At 38.4% G+C, this 15,259-nt stretch overlaps 1 protein-coding gene across 2 annotated transcripts in view; it reads left to right on the top strand.

Annotated features, from left to right (window-relative positions):
* The window catches only part of LOC150077731 (TAF5-like RNA polymerase II p300/CBP-associated factor-associated factor 65 kDa subunit 5L), a 157,697-nt gene that overhangs the window by 20,803 nt on the left and 121,635 nt on the right, over window positions 1–15,259 (top strand). For both annotated transcript variants that reach the window (XM_090384735.1, XM_090384734.1), the window contains exon 2: window positions 846–1,003. In XM_090384735.1, the coding sequence (XP_090240861.1) occupies window positions 846–1,003 (158 nt within the window). The remainder of the gene's footprint in view (window positions 1–845; window positions 1,004–15,259) is intronic.

The following is a 15,259-nucleotide window of genomic DNA, read 5'->3' as shown; positions in this document are numbered from 1 at the left end:
TTTTTATTAACATCAACAGAGCAAATTTTATCCTTTTTAATTGAACAGAAGAAAAAATAAATATACGAAGTTTGAAGGCTGTAAAGTATTCATGAATTTTTTTTTTTTTTTTTTGTTGTTGTTATTTTGATACCCTAGTAATAATTAATCTATTATTTGTAATTAATTTCACATATGCAACAAAACTTAAAAGCTTTTAATCTTCAGAGATTTTAATTATAATTAGACCATCCAATATCATAGCATGAGGTTGATTGATATCAGATGCTTTGGGATATTGGCATTATATGAATTTATGCCAACAAGCAAAATGAACTTAATTTCATCTCATTGAGGGACTCAAGTTTTCTGCAAGTGGCTTTTCCAGCACCTCACTTTTTGGCAGTGACGACAAGATTTTGAACCAATTTGCAAAGCCCTGATTATAAAATGCCCAAACGTTTTGAAATTCAATCTTTTATCTCTCAAAGTTAATATCCAGTTAGCATCTGTTGTATTTGAACACCTCACCTTCCTAAACTGAATAGCTGTACTCCTATTCTGTTTCAAGCTAAAACTGATTTTTATTTTATTTTATTTTTTTTTATTTTTCCTTGTTTGGAAGGAAGTTAATACCATTAGGATGACCCAAAGCAATTTCAGAAAATGCTTGAGGCATTTCTGGAGCTACTAAGAATAGTTCCGTAACTAGTATGGAGTCGCCCCACTGTAAACCGTTCTAATATTTCAAATTATGTAGAGTTAAGGATCTTTTTTCCATCTACAATTGATTTGATTGTTTATGTAATGCCATTCCTTTTAAGATTTCCTTTAGGATAAAAATATGTTTATTCAATTTTCTCTAGGATAACGAAATATACAAGAAAAGTGAATTAAAACTTCATCAAACTCTTCATGAAATGGCATTGCATGGAATGATTCAAACAGAAACTGGTGTTAGGAATGCTATTAGCCTCAGCAGCATTAGTGGTGATGCAACTGCAATAGATCAACAATTTACAAGGTGAACTTTAATAAAGTGCTTATTTATTTGGTTGAAATTCATATTTATAATGCTGTGTTCTTAATGTACATAGTAAACTCATTAAAATCTGATGACTTTGAGGATTGTGAGGTGCTGGATTTTAAAATTTTCTGGGTTTTAGAGAGGTATACCTAGTGGTTGAGCATCTTTGGAGAAGCACATTTCAATGAATATCAAGCACTAATAACTGAATTTATTTACATCCATAAGTGCCCTTATTGTGGGGTTGGGGGGGTCACAGTATTTATGTGACTGGCTCACATAAGTGCTTTTTAGTCAGCCACATAACTGTAATATGTAAGAGCAGTTTAAGTTAACATACAAAGTTTACTGTATAAGCAATATCCATGTAAAAAGGGCCCCATTTCATTTTTAGTGAAAGATATGCAGTTATTGATATAAGTATTGGATTGCTTTTTGATATTTCTGAATTGTAAAATAATCACTTTTTTTTGTAAAACTTATTTAATATAAAAATGATTTATAAGTGTCCTCATTAAATATTTACTTATTTGTTACAATTTCTGTTATTCAATAAAATAAGAAATATGGGATTGTTTGCACAGCCTTTATAAGGCTGCAGTTTTGAAATTATTTGCAGATTTTATAGGATTGCAGACAGGATAGTATTAGTTTTTCAGAGGTTTAAAGGTATTCAGACAGCATAGTATTAGTCCAGTTTAATGCTCTTCCAGTTCTGCTTAACATCATATAGGTTTATGCACCAACATCATCATACACTGATGAAGAATACTAAGGTTTCCTAGAAGACCCAAAGTAAATCCTAAACAGTTTAGGATTTACTTTGATTCCTTTTCTTTTGGAATCAATGTAGTTATGGGAGATTTCAGTGCCAAAGTGAGAACAGGCAGGGTTGGCAACACTGGTGGCCTTTTCAGACTGGAATCAAGAAATGAAAGGGGAGATACACTGGTTGACTTCTGTCAAGAGCATGAAATGGTCATTACAAACACCTGGTTCAAGCTACCACCATAAAGATTATACACATGGAAGGCCCCAATGATGCCGAATCAAAGATTAATCAAAATCAGATCGGCTACATCATTACCAACCAAAGATTCCAATACATAATTAAAAGCGTCAAAACTTTAGAAGCTGGTTATAAAATTAATGAAAATCAAGAGTAAGGAACTAAAGAAAGGCTGAGACAAAGAAAAACTTAGCCAGTATATGGGAGACATTTTACAAGTACAACCGAAGAGCAAATGGAGGTTAGTAATTTCAATCTACTAGATAGAGATCCAGAATCTGAGTGGACCTTGTTCAAAAAGATAATGGCAGATGCTGCAAATGCAATTTTTGGACTGGCCCAAAGGAAAGCCAACAGCAATGGATGACAAGCGAGATACTAGATCTAATGGAACGCAGGAAAAACTTTAAGAACAAAGATGTAGAAAAATATAAGATGTATGACAGTTTGATTAAAGTGGAAATAAGGAAGACAAAGCAGACATGGATGGAGGGGAAATGTAAAAGGATTGAATATCTGCAAAATGAGCATAAGGAACATCTAGTTCACAAAGAAGAGAAGGAGCTATGCAACATCAGGAAAGACTGTGCAAGAGGCCACATTCTGGATAAAAACAACAGGGAAATTGTGGACAAGCAACAGAAAAAGGATAGATGGCAAGAATATCTGCGGGAACTGTACTGTGAGGATGAAAGACAACCAGAAAATGACAACACCCAAACAGAAGACAAACAACAAGACTTTCTGATGGAAGAACTGGAGCAAGCAATTAAGTCAATGAACAATAACAAAGCAACTGGCATTGATAACATCCCAGCAGAAATGCTCAAATACCTCAGAACAAAAGAAAAACAACAGCTCCTCAATATTTTCAATAATACCCCAAATGGAAGAAAACTACCCCTTGACTTTCTTAGATCCATCTTTATTCCCATACCAAAAAAAGACAATAGCAGTAAAATGTGCAGACCACTGCACAATAAGCCTCATAAGCCACTCCATGAAAGTCCTCTTGAAGATGATTCTACTCAACATTGAAGGCGAGATTCAAGATCAAATTTGAAAAAACCAGATGGGTTTTAAAAAGGTGGTTGGCAATAGAGAAGCAATATTTGCTCTGAATATACTGGCAGAAAGAGCAATTGAACACCAGCAGAACTTCATTTGTCTGCTTCATTTAATAAAGCATTTGATTGCTTGAAACACGATATCCTCTTTCAACTCTTGAATAATTTAAACATTAATCCCAAGGAATTAAGGATACTACAGTTAAAATTAATTTAAAATTAAGTTTTCTGTTTATACTCCGCATGACAGCCAAGTCAGTAGAGTTTACAATAAATTGTCAGTACAAATATTTATCATATTTAGTAGTCACGGGCTTGAACCCCGGTCCACTCAAGGAATGCGTGCTATGCACTCTCGCTCCTGACCACTCAGCTACTTGAGCAAGTGGCAAATCCAGAAAGGAGTGAGGCAAGGATGTGTGTTGTCTCCTATGCTGAAACCATTATAGATCTAATACAAGATTCTGAAAATGGAATTACTGTTGATAATTCTGTTCTCAGTAACCTGCAATATGCAGACAATACTGCCCTCATTGCAACATCAGAGGAAAACACTCCTCAAAAAAGTGGCAACAGCAAGTGAGCAGATACGCTTAACAATTAATGCCAAAAAGACCAAAACTATGGTCATAAGCAAAAACACCTTGCTTGGAATTAAAATACACTGTGGCAACTCCCCCATTGAACAAGTGAGTAGCTTTAAATATCTAGGGAGGATCTTTACAAATAATAATGACCAAGACACAGAAATTAGAAGCAGAATTGGTATGGCTAAAGAGGTATTTAAGAACTTTAAGAACTTCCTCTGTGACACAAAACTGTATTTCCAGAAAAGATACCAAATGGCCAAATGCTATGCATGGAGCATTTTCCTATATGGATGTGAGACCTGGGAAAGGCAGAAATCAGGAAACTGGAAGACAGGAATCTGAGGTGTGGACTCTCAGAAGAATTCTCAAAATTCCATGGACAGATTGGGTCACCAATGAGCGGGTCCTTAAGAGGGCATGGACTACAAGGACTCTACTAACTACAATTGCAAAGAGAGAAAGACTGCCTACCTCGGGCATATTATAAGAGGCCCACAGTATGACCTATAAAGACTAATCCTGCAAGGGAAGATTAAAGGCAAAAGAGCAAAAGGAAGATAGAGAAAAAAGTGGCTTGATAACATCAAAGAATGGACAAGGGGGTCTTAGGACACAAGAACTATTTCACAAAGCAAGAGAGAGAGAGTTGGCTGGAAAATATTGGTCTCCAACATTCAAATTGAGCATGGAACCTGAAGAAGAAGATAGGATTGCAATTAAAGTACATTTTGCTTCCTTAATGTTCATGTCACTTTATGCAGATCTGAGAGAACTGCTATTTTCTATGTAATTGTTGGTTATGCAACCAATACTTATTGATTTGTCATAAATATGACATCCAATATGCTAGAGGTTACACATTGAGAAATTCCTGGAATTGTGTAGCAACTACTGACCTTGGGGGTCCTATTTGGTGAAAGTGTAGTCAAAAGGCAATGAATTAAGGATGCTACCATCCTTAATTTCGTAAGTTACATACATTTCAGCAGTTCATTACACACAATTGTTGTTATTTGGTTTTTAGGAGCATTAGCAACTAAGGCCATATTGCTCCAGGGATATGCAGTGGTTATTTCCTGACCTTTCTGTATTTGGTGGTCACGGGCTCGAACCCCGGTCTAATCAAGAAGCGTGTGCTACGCACTGCTGCTCCTGCCCACCTGGCTACAGAGGCACCATTACACACAGTGATATTACAGAAGGGTCCATTATCAAGCCTAACCTAGAGTCTGAAAACCAGGCATCTCTGATGGAGTTGATGACAGGAATCAAACTCCCATCAATTTAGTATAAGAAGTGCAAGAATCTCTGACCAAAAGACAAAATATTGTAGATCAAGCAGAAGCCTGTAATTAGAATAACTAAACCTCTTGATACAAAATTACAATGTACGGTACAAGTTGATTTCAGAGACCACCATACTGCTTGGTGAGAGTAAAAGTAATCTTGCATATGTGTTGTATATATAGAATGTTAAACTTATAATATACCAACTCTAAGCATTTACTAGCACATATTCCAAAATATCTTTGAATGTAGGCAACTTTTCAAAAATATTTTCTTATAAATTAATTAACCTTGAAGTGGTGGTATTCTCAGTTGTAATAAAGCCAGTGGTGATACACCCAACAGCGGAAAGCTTTCTTTTTAATTTCTGGAAGAAATTTATGGCTTTTTTGAATGCTGCTCAGAGTACACCAGTATTTCATCTTTTCTTAAGATTGCAATAATTATCATATGTAATTTTTAGTTTTTAATAAAATGTTAAATTAAAAAATACTATGTTCTACACCTTTTATTTTTAAAAAACCAAAAAATATCATTAATTCTGCTGAAAATTTAAAAAAAAAAAAAACCCACACATAGAACATAAAGATGATACTGTTTAGCCTTTCCATTTTAAAAACTGTTAAATGCACAAAATTTAAAACATGTGCATGTGCTTATATTTCTGATTATTATATGTGTAAATAGTTTTAAAAAACTTTAAAAAGAGAAAAAAAAAAAAAAATATATATATATATATATATATACAGGGTGGTGGTTAGTTCATAAGTAAGGAAACATGTTTAATTCTAAATAACAACACTATTTTAAATATATATATATTTTAATTAATGCTAACACAATAGAAAGGGCATACATAAACTTAAACAAAATTTTTACAACATCTGTTCAATATGGCTGCCATTTTGGTCTTTATAGAATTATAGTCAATTTGGGCACAGAGTGGCATGCAGCAAGGCAATTCCTGAGAGATGTTCTCAAATTCTCTAACTATTGACTATTGCAGCTCAAGCAGAGACCTGTGCTTATTACTAATTCTGGGGAATGATTTTAGCCTTTTAGCAGTCTCAGGTTGCTAGCATTCTGTTGTCACAGTTCCTTCAAAGAAGAAAGGGCCAAGAACACCTCTTGCCCAGACTGTCAAGCCAGGAACATTTAAATCCTTTTTAAAGAATAAATATGAATTGTTAAGAGAGTAATAAATACAGTTATGGCAATTAACAGTTCCATTTATTTTGAATGTGGCTTGATCAGTCCACAAAATATTGTCAGTGATATATGGGTTTGTAATCCTCATGGCCTGAAACTATTTGCCAAAGCCAATCTTTTATCTCGGTCATACTAATTAAAACTTTGTTCAAAGTTGCAAACTTTGCTTACTTTGAGATACAAGGCACTGTACCTATTGCACTGTACCTATTTCATCAAACTTATGCTGCTGCAACAAGATCTAGACAATTTTGGCAGATGGGCTGAGAAGTGGCGACTGAAGTTTAGCATTGACAAATGCAAAGTACTGCATATAGGTAGAAGTAACTGTAGCCTAGTGGTCAGGCACGCGGGTATCTAAGTACACGTGCCTTGAGTGACCGGGGTTCAAGCCCGTGACTGCTAAATATGGTGCTGTTTCTTGTATTCAATCTATCATGCGAACTCCTCTGACCGTTTAGTCGTCCCGGAGTATAAACAGAAAATTTATTTATTTTATTTTAACCCCCAGAGGAACAGTACCAATGTGTGGTACTGCACTTAGGGTGGTAGAAAAAATGGTCCTTGAGGTTGTCACAGACATTGTCTCAGATATGCCAGACAAGCTGTACCTGCTACATGAGTCTAAAACGCTGATGCAACTGATGTTTGTGTGGCACTCAAGTCAAGTGGACCCAATTTCGGTGAAGTCCGGACGGTCTGTGACAGCCAAATCCTCTGCTTGCAGTTTTACAATGGTGGGACCATTAGTAATCCTGGGTATAACTCCCATGTATTAGCACACTGTGGGTAACCACCCAGGTGTGAACCAATGTAAGCAAGGGTTGAGGTGTGGCGCCGACACCACATGGAGGAATGTCGCTCCTCTGTGTTACCAGGCAATACTAGGTAGTAGATGACTCTCATCAACCGGTGCAATACCACCACTTTGCTTAATGGAGGATTGAAGTGGTGGAACCCATGTTTAGTCTCCACAGCTAAGTTCCGGTCAAACCTTCTCCATCTGGACCCAACACTGAGCCCTGAGGGACTTAGTGGAGTCCCTCAGGGCTCAGTGTTGGGTCCATTATTGTTTTCTGTATTTATAAATGATATTGCTGATGGTATATCGGGCTTAATGTGCTAGTTTGCAGACGATACAAAGGTTGGCAGGGTTGTCAAGGACACTACTGACACTATGCTGCTGCAACAGGATCTGGAAAGGTTGAGCAGATGGGCTGAGAGGTGGCAAATGAAGTTTAACATTGATAAATGTAAAGTACTACACATGGGAAACAGCAACCCCAGAGCAACGTATCAACTCTGTGGTACTACACTGACAGTGGTAGAGAATGAAAGGGACTTGGGGGTGGTTGTGCAGGCAGATATGAAGTTCTCTGAGCAGTGCAGACGGGCTGCAAGAGTAGCTCATGGAGTATTGTCAATGATATACAGGAATTTTTCCAGCAGGGATAAGGAGGTGATTATTCCATTGTATAAGGCGATGGTCAGGCCACACCTAGAGTACTGTATACAGGTCTGGAGGCCTCATTTCAAGAAGGATGTAGAGCTGCTGGAACGAGTACAGAGAAGGGCAACAAGATTAGTGAATGGAACAAAGGGGTGCTCTTACGAAGAAAGGCTTAAGTTTTGCAAATTACAGTGTCTGGAGACTAGGCACCAGCGAGGTGATCTGATAGAGGTGTATAAAGCCTTGAATGGTTTAAGCATGCTCAATGCTGATGGGATTCTTCCTCTAGCTCGGAAAAATCACCTGAGAGGGCATAAATTCAGATTGAGGAAAGACAGATGTAGGATAGACGTGCGGAAATTTGCCTTTAGCCAGCGGGTGGTTGGTTGGTGGAACAGACTTCCATCCCTTGTGGTGGAGGTTGATAGCCTAAATAAGTTTAAGGCTCAGCTGGACAGGTATTTTGAACGAACAGAGGGGTGAAGTGGAAGTGGGTTTTTTTTTTTTTTTTTTTTGGCTGATGCTGCATAAGCTTGCTTTCTTGCATCAAATGCCTCTACTAATGCTAATGCTAATCTCTTCCATCACTTCCATCATGCAGTATGACTGATGACTTTTGAGGTTATGATGGACATCATGGCGAGATCCAATCTTCCTTACATTTTGAGGGTACAGCTCTAAAACGGTGTTCGCAGGCCAGGCACTAGTAGTACACTGGACCAAACCTATTGGTAACTGTTTAGAAGCTTTCGGATCAGCTAGTGTATAATCTTGCCACCTCTGCTCTGGCAGCCAGTGACTGGAGGGAGTCCAAGTAGTGTGTATGCAGGGAGCATTGCCTAGGCCACATTATGTCAAGGATCTAGGCATATTCTTACCATGTGTATGCCACATCCAAGGTGCCTCCGTAGCCAGGTGGGCAGGAGCAGCAGTGCATAGCACACACTTCTTGATTAGACCGGGGTTCGATCCTGTGACCACCAAATACAGAGGATGTGGAAAGGTCAGGGAATGACCACCGCATATCCCCGGAGCAATATGGCCTTAGTTGCTAATGCTCCTAAAAACCAAATAACAAACAAGCCATATCCAAAAATTTCATTACTTCCTACACCATGTTCCCCCCACTTTTTCTTACTATTGAATACATCACGAATTGTCAAACTAATAGAGTAAGCTTATCTGCAAAAAGATCTAAACCTCTCGAACACTTCCTAGTTTATTTCACAAATATACGTGGTCCCAATTCTAATCTCAGTGATGTCCATTTCCACTTGCAGTCTGCCAAACTCCACGTACTTTTTTCTGACAGAATCTCAGTTATCGGTTGATTCAACTACTCCTCATCTCAGTTGCCCAAATTATTCCTGTTGCCTCAAAAGTGGTACTTGTGCATATGTCCATTCCAATATTCCCTGTCAGACAATTGGTAATTTGGAATCTCCTCTTTTCGATCTTCTCTGACTTAAAATCTCTCTACCTCATTCTGTCAAATTCATCTGTTGCCTCTACCATTTTCCCAACTCCATTAATCACTTGGAGCTCTTCGACTTCCTCTCTTTGCAACTTGACTTTCTCCAGTCCAACTTTCCTAATGTGTGGTAATTTTCCTTGGTGATTTTTATGTTCACAACTCCAGCTGTCTTCCGTTTTCTAGTCATACTGACCCATCTGGTCGAGATGCTGAGTCTTTTGCAATTACTAATGACCTTGCACAGATTGCTCATTTACCTACAAGAATACCAGACAATCCTAACCATATAGCCAACATGCTTGATCTATTTCTCACAAACAACCCTTCTAAGTACACTGTCAAAGTGAGTGGTCCTTTAGGCACCTCAGATCACAACTTGGTGATTGTCTCTTCTCCAGTGGAGCCTTTATTTCATAGCTATTCCCAACCTCGTGTTATTTGGCATTACAAGAAAGCAAAATGGGATGACCTGCAAGATTTCTTTTCTTCTTTTCCTTGGTTGGACTACTGTTTCAAAATTTCTGATGTCAATGTTTGCTCAGATTTTGTCAGTGAAATTATTCTTGTAGGAATGGAATCCTTTATCCTACATTCCACTTTAAAATATCGTCCTTTATCCAATCCTTGGGTTTTCCAATAAATGTGCTAAGTTGGCTGCAACTTTTGCCCATCTCTGCTCCCACCTCTGTGAAAACCAGATGGTTCTGTTGTCACTTCGGCCAAGGATAAAGCTGATCTGCTAGCATCCCATTTTTCTTTCAACTCATGTATTAATGATCTTGGTAAAACACCTCCCACTATTCCCAACATGCTCCATTCAGTGCCTCCTATGTTCTTATGCCAAAAGGATGTCAGAAGGAATTTGATGAATCTTGATGCTAAGAAAGCTCTAAGTCCTGATGGTATTTCTCCACTTGTTCTCAACACCCCTACCCCTGAACTTACTGCTTTTCTTTGCCACATTTTTTCACTTTCTTGTTCCAAAGGTATTTTTCCTTCTGCTTAGAAATTTGCTCATATCCAGCCAGTTCCTAAAAAAGGGTGACAAATCCCTCCCATCCAATTATCATCCCATTGCAATTACTTCTACTCTTTCTAAAGTAATGGAGAAATCAGTTAACCGCCAACTCTTAAACTACCTAGAAACCTTCCATTTGATCAACGATCGCCATTATGGATTCCGTCAGTGTGGTTTCACTGGTGATATTCTGGCTTATGTTACTCATTTATGGACAAATTCAATGGTAAGTTTGGTGAAGCACAAGCAGTTGCTCTTGACATCTCAAAGGCTTTCGATCGTGTTTGGTATAAAGGTCTTCTAAACAGACTTCCATCTTATGATTTGCCAACTGACTTTGTAATTGGTTATCCAGTTTTCTCTCTGATCGCTCACTGAGGGTGATGGTAGATGGCTCTGTCTTCTAAATTCTCCACTAATGCTGGTGTCCCCCAAGGTTCAGTTCTTTTCCTCTTGTATATTAATGACCTTCTTCCATTGACTAGAAATCCTATTCATAGTTTTGCTGATGATAGCACATTGCATTCCACTTTCCATTTTGAGAAAACTTGCCCATCTCAATCAGCTTCAACTTCTCGAATATCCAATACCAATTCCTTAAATGCTAAGCTCCAGTGGGGCAAAGACAGCTTAGTTGATTTCAATCCTAAAACTGTCTTAACTCACGCAAAAAGAATTCGTCTGCTTCTATGCTTATCTTTGGTGGCATTCCGATTTCTAGGCAAGTTGATATATCTCTTTTGGGAATTACCCTGACTTCTAATTTCTCTTGGCCCAAGCACCTTACAAATATTGCTTCCTCTGCATCTAAAAATCTTGGTTTTCTCTTTCACTCACAGCGTTACTTTTCTTCCAAACAGCTGTTCACTCTGTACTAATCGAAATCCACCCTACCATGGAATCTTGTTCCCACATCTGGGGCGGTGCTCCCTAAACCTCTCTCAGGCTTCTTGATTCCATTCAGAAGAGAGCAGTTAGGTTAATTAATGACTCATCCGTAACAGAGTCTCTCCACTCACTGTCTCATAGACATACTGTTTCTGCTGCATGCCTTTTCTACGGATACTACCATGGGCACTGTTGCCGACTGGGCTAGCCGGGTGGGTAAAGTGCCTGCCTGGCAACCCTAAGGTTGCGGATTCGAATCCCGCCTCGGGCTTGGATCAAAGTACTGCAAAAACCTTGGGAGGTGCATTATGGCCACAGAAGCTGATGCGCCAACAACTACCAAAAAAAAAAAAAAAAAAAAAAAATGGGCACTGTTCTTCTGAATTGGCTTCTAGAATTCCCGCTCTCTCTTTCAAAACAGTCTGAACACGTGCCGCAACCAGCCAACATCCACTTACTGTCCAACTTCAAACTCACAGAACCATCTTCCTTGTTTATTCATTCAACTGCTGTTTTCTGGAACAACCTTCCTTCACACGCATTTCCTGAAAATTACAGTCTAGAGAAGTTCAAGTCTAATGTCAACACATAACTTCTTTCGTCTTCTTAACCTCTAACCCAAGCACAGTACTAAGTACTATAAGTTCTAATACCTCTCGTGTGTGGGATTTTCATAAAAAAAAAAATAAATAAATTCATAATTTGGTCTTTATTGAAGGTGGCTTTTGTCCAAAGGCTTTTTGAGCTAGCATGCAACTTCTGTAGCAATTTCATATTTTGTAAGGTTGGCAGAGTTGTTAATGACAGTAATGGCAGTGTGCTACTGGAACAGGATCTAGAAAATTTGGGCAGATGGGTGGAGAAGTGGCAACTGAAGTTTAACATTGACAAATGCAAAGTACTGCATACAGGTAGAAGTAACCCCCAGAGAAACAGTACCAACTGTGTGGTACTACACTTAGTGTGGTAGAAAATAGAAAAGACCTGGGAGTGATTGTGCAGTCAGATATGAAGTTTTCTGAGCAGTGCAGACAGGCTGCCAGAGCAGGTAATGGGGTTTTGTCAATGATATACAGGAATTTTGCTAGCAGGGAAAAGGAGGTGAATATCCCTTTTTATAAGGCAATCGTCAGGCCATGCCTCGAATACTGCATACAGGTCTGGATTCTTCATTTTAGGAAGAATGTACAGTTGCTTGAGCATGTACAGAGAAGGGCAACAAGATTGGTGAAGAGGAATGGAGTCCTCTTGCCAAAAAAGGCTTCAGTTCTGCAAATCGATAGCAGCAGCTCGATACTAGGCACCTGCGAGGTGATCTGATCGAGGTGTATAGAGGCCCTATACACCTCGATCAGATCACCTCGATGGGATTCTTCCTCTTGCTCAGATTACGAACCTGAGGGGGCATAAATTCGAATTGAGGAAAGACAGTTGTAGATTAGATGTGCAGAAATTTGCTTTTAGCCAGCAGGTAGTTAATTGCTGGAACAAACTTCCATCTGTCGTTGTGGAAGTTGATAGCTTAAATAAATTCAGGGAGAACTGGACAAGCTTTTAGAGGGAATGGTTGTGTGAAATTGCGTTTTTTTTTTTTTTTTTTTGGCTGATGCTACACAAGATCATATGCTTGCTTTCTTGCATCACGTGTCTCTATTGCTATATGCCACTTTATAATTTCAATCTTATCCTTCATTGTAATTCTATCACAAAAGATTACTGTATTTCTGCAGATTAGAAGGATGTTTTTGTTTATCAAGAGACACACAAAAACAAATACAGTTAAAATTCTATGCTTACCCATAAAAAGATGCCAAATCAAATTTTATAACATTAAAAAATATGCAAAAGTTTCTTATACAAAAAAGAAACATTTCTTCTTCATCTGTATTTCCTTCTGAACAATACGAGTCAGAGAACAATCAGATTGAACTACTGTGGGTGTAAAGTAGCGTGTTATGAACACATAGTGATTTGTCTAATCACTATGTGTTCATAATCTTGTGTAAATCAATTCGTGGTATTTCATACAAAGAGCAGTTTGTTCCCAAACTTCTTAAATCATTTATAACTGTTTATCATTTATAAGGTATGTACAGGCAGGAATGAACTGCCTGTACATATCAGACCTTTATTTCATCAATACATTTAATGAGGAAGGAAGGCTTTACTACCATGCTAATTTGTTTCTGTTATGATACTCTCATTTCATGTTCAAGGCAGTTTAATGCGATTGCATTTTGCTGAGAAAACAATTCTCCATTTCATTCACTTTTAAACATATGTTTTATTTAGCTCTATTGAATAGTCTGATTATAATAATATGGGACTTCCCCTTTCTCTAATACCAGTCAGGTATTCCTGGTCCAAGCATTGTCCTCAAATGCAACACAAACAGTGTCAGATAACTTTGTGTTCTATGTTTTCTCTATTGCCAAATTTGTGGCATCACTATGGCTTTGCCATTGTGCAGAGTTCTGAAAATTAGAAATTCTCACATGTCTGCAAGAATGAAATAAATTGATGTTGGCATCTCAACCACTCCTGAGCCATTTCATGCTTAGAAGTGGTTGAGATGCTAACATTAATCCCAATAAATCCCATCTAAGCATACAGAGTAAAAAGACTGGATAATTGTGGAATACCTATTGCAGTTATTATTGTGCTTCTTAGCATGAAAATCTGGCTCTCGACATATTTCTGCTACTAGAATTTATGTGAGCAATTGAGGGTTTGTTTTCAGGATCATCATTAGCATTAGCATTAGTAGAGGCATTTGATGCAAGAAAGCAAGCTTATGCAGCATCAGCCAAAAAAAAAAAAAAATAAATAAATAAATAAATAAATAAAAAAAAAAATAACCATTTCCACTTCACCCCTCTGTTCGTTCGAAATACCTGTCCAGCTGAGCCTTAAACTTATTTAGGCTATCAACTTCCATGACAAGGGATGGAAGTCTGTTCCACCAACCAACCACCCGCTGGCTAAAGGCAAATTTCCTCACGTCTATCCTACATCTGTCCTTCCTCAATTTGAACTTATGCCCTCTCAGGTGATTATTCTGAGCAAGAGGAAGAATCCCATCAGCATTGAGCATGCTCAAACCATTCAATGCTTTATACACCTCTATCAGATCACCTCGCTGGTGGCCCCGGGTGCCAAGCGTTTCCGTGGCCAAGCGATTCTCGTGCGATTAAAGAGCGTTTTTTGGTAAGCGACTAGGTTCTCTTTTGTTTTCTCCCTTACTTATTAAACCTTTTCGTTAAGTAGCTTCATTTTCTTAAAAACACGTAAGAAGTGAGCCCAGAAGAAGGAAAGTACCTTTTTCTTTAATTTAGTACTTCTACTAACTAAACTAACCTCTACGCTTGGCCACAAGCGGCACTGCTCCTGCCTCCCCGTGGCGGGGCCGGTAACCTGGGTGGTAAAGGTAAACCCCCAGGGCCAAAAGGAGCTAATATGGATACAAATAGTTATCCCCCTTTAGAGCCATTGAGCTCAAGACAAGAGACTTCTGAAATTGACCATGACTGTGTTCACCCAAAAAGGCTTCGAAGGGAAGCAAAATGTCAAAATGATATACCGAATTTCTTGGTGGTACATTCGTTATCTGCCCAACCTGTAGGCAAGTTATCACCATTCTTGATACAAAAGTGTTTAGAGTCTATTGCAGGGTCACCAAAAATGGTGAAGCGACTACAATCCGGAGACCTCCTGATCGAAACAGCCACCTCAAAACATTCTGAGCGGCTGTTAAATACAACATCTTTTGGGGGGCTAACAGTATCAGTTACTCCCCACAGAACCTTAAATTCATCAAGAGGTGTGATCAGTGAGTGGGACCTAACTTCAGTCTCCGAAGAAGAACTACTCCAAGAACTTAGTAGTCAAAAGGTAACAAGTGTAAAAAGAATCATGACTAAAAAAGATGGGAATCTAACTCCAACTAGAACCATCATTTTAACATTCAGTACTCCAGACTTACCATCCTCAATCAAAGCTGGCTATTTGAATTGCCGTATTAGACCATATATTCCGAATCCCGTTCGTTGCTTCAAATGCCAGAAATATGGTCATTCACAGCAGGCATGTAGAGGTGACTCCATCTGTCCCATATGCGGATCTAAAGACCATACTCAAGCTGATTGCTCAGTGGCAACCCCTGCGTGTCCAAACTGCAAGGGAAGTCACCCTGCCTTTTCCAAATCTTGCGAATTATGGATTACAGGGAAAAAAATTCAAAAATATAAAGTAGAAAATAAAG

The sequence above is a fragment of the Mastigoproctus giganteus genome, chromosome 11, assembly GCF_048544385.1.
Source record: "Mastigoproctus giganteus isolate SK-2022 chromosome 11, ASM4854438v1, whole genome shotgun sequence".
Classification (NCBI taxonomy): Eukaryota; Metazoa; Arthropoda; class Arachnida; order Uropygi; family Thelyphonidae; genus Mastigoproctus; species Mastigoproctus giganteus.
The sequence above is the reverse complement of the archived record's forward strand: the minus strand, read 5'-3'. Positions and strand labels throughout refer to the sequence as shown.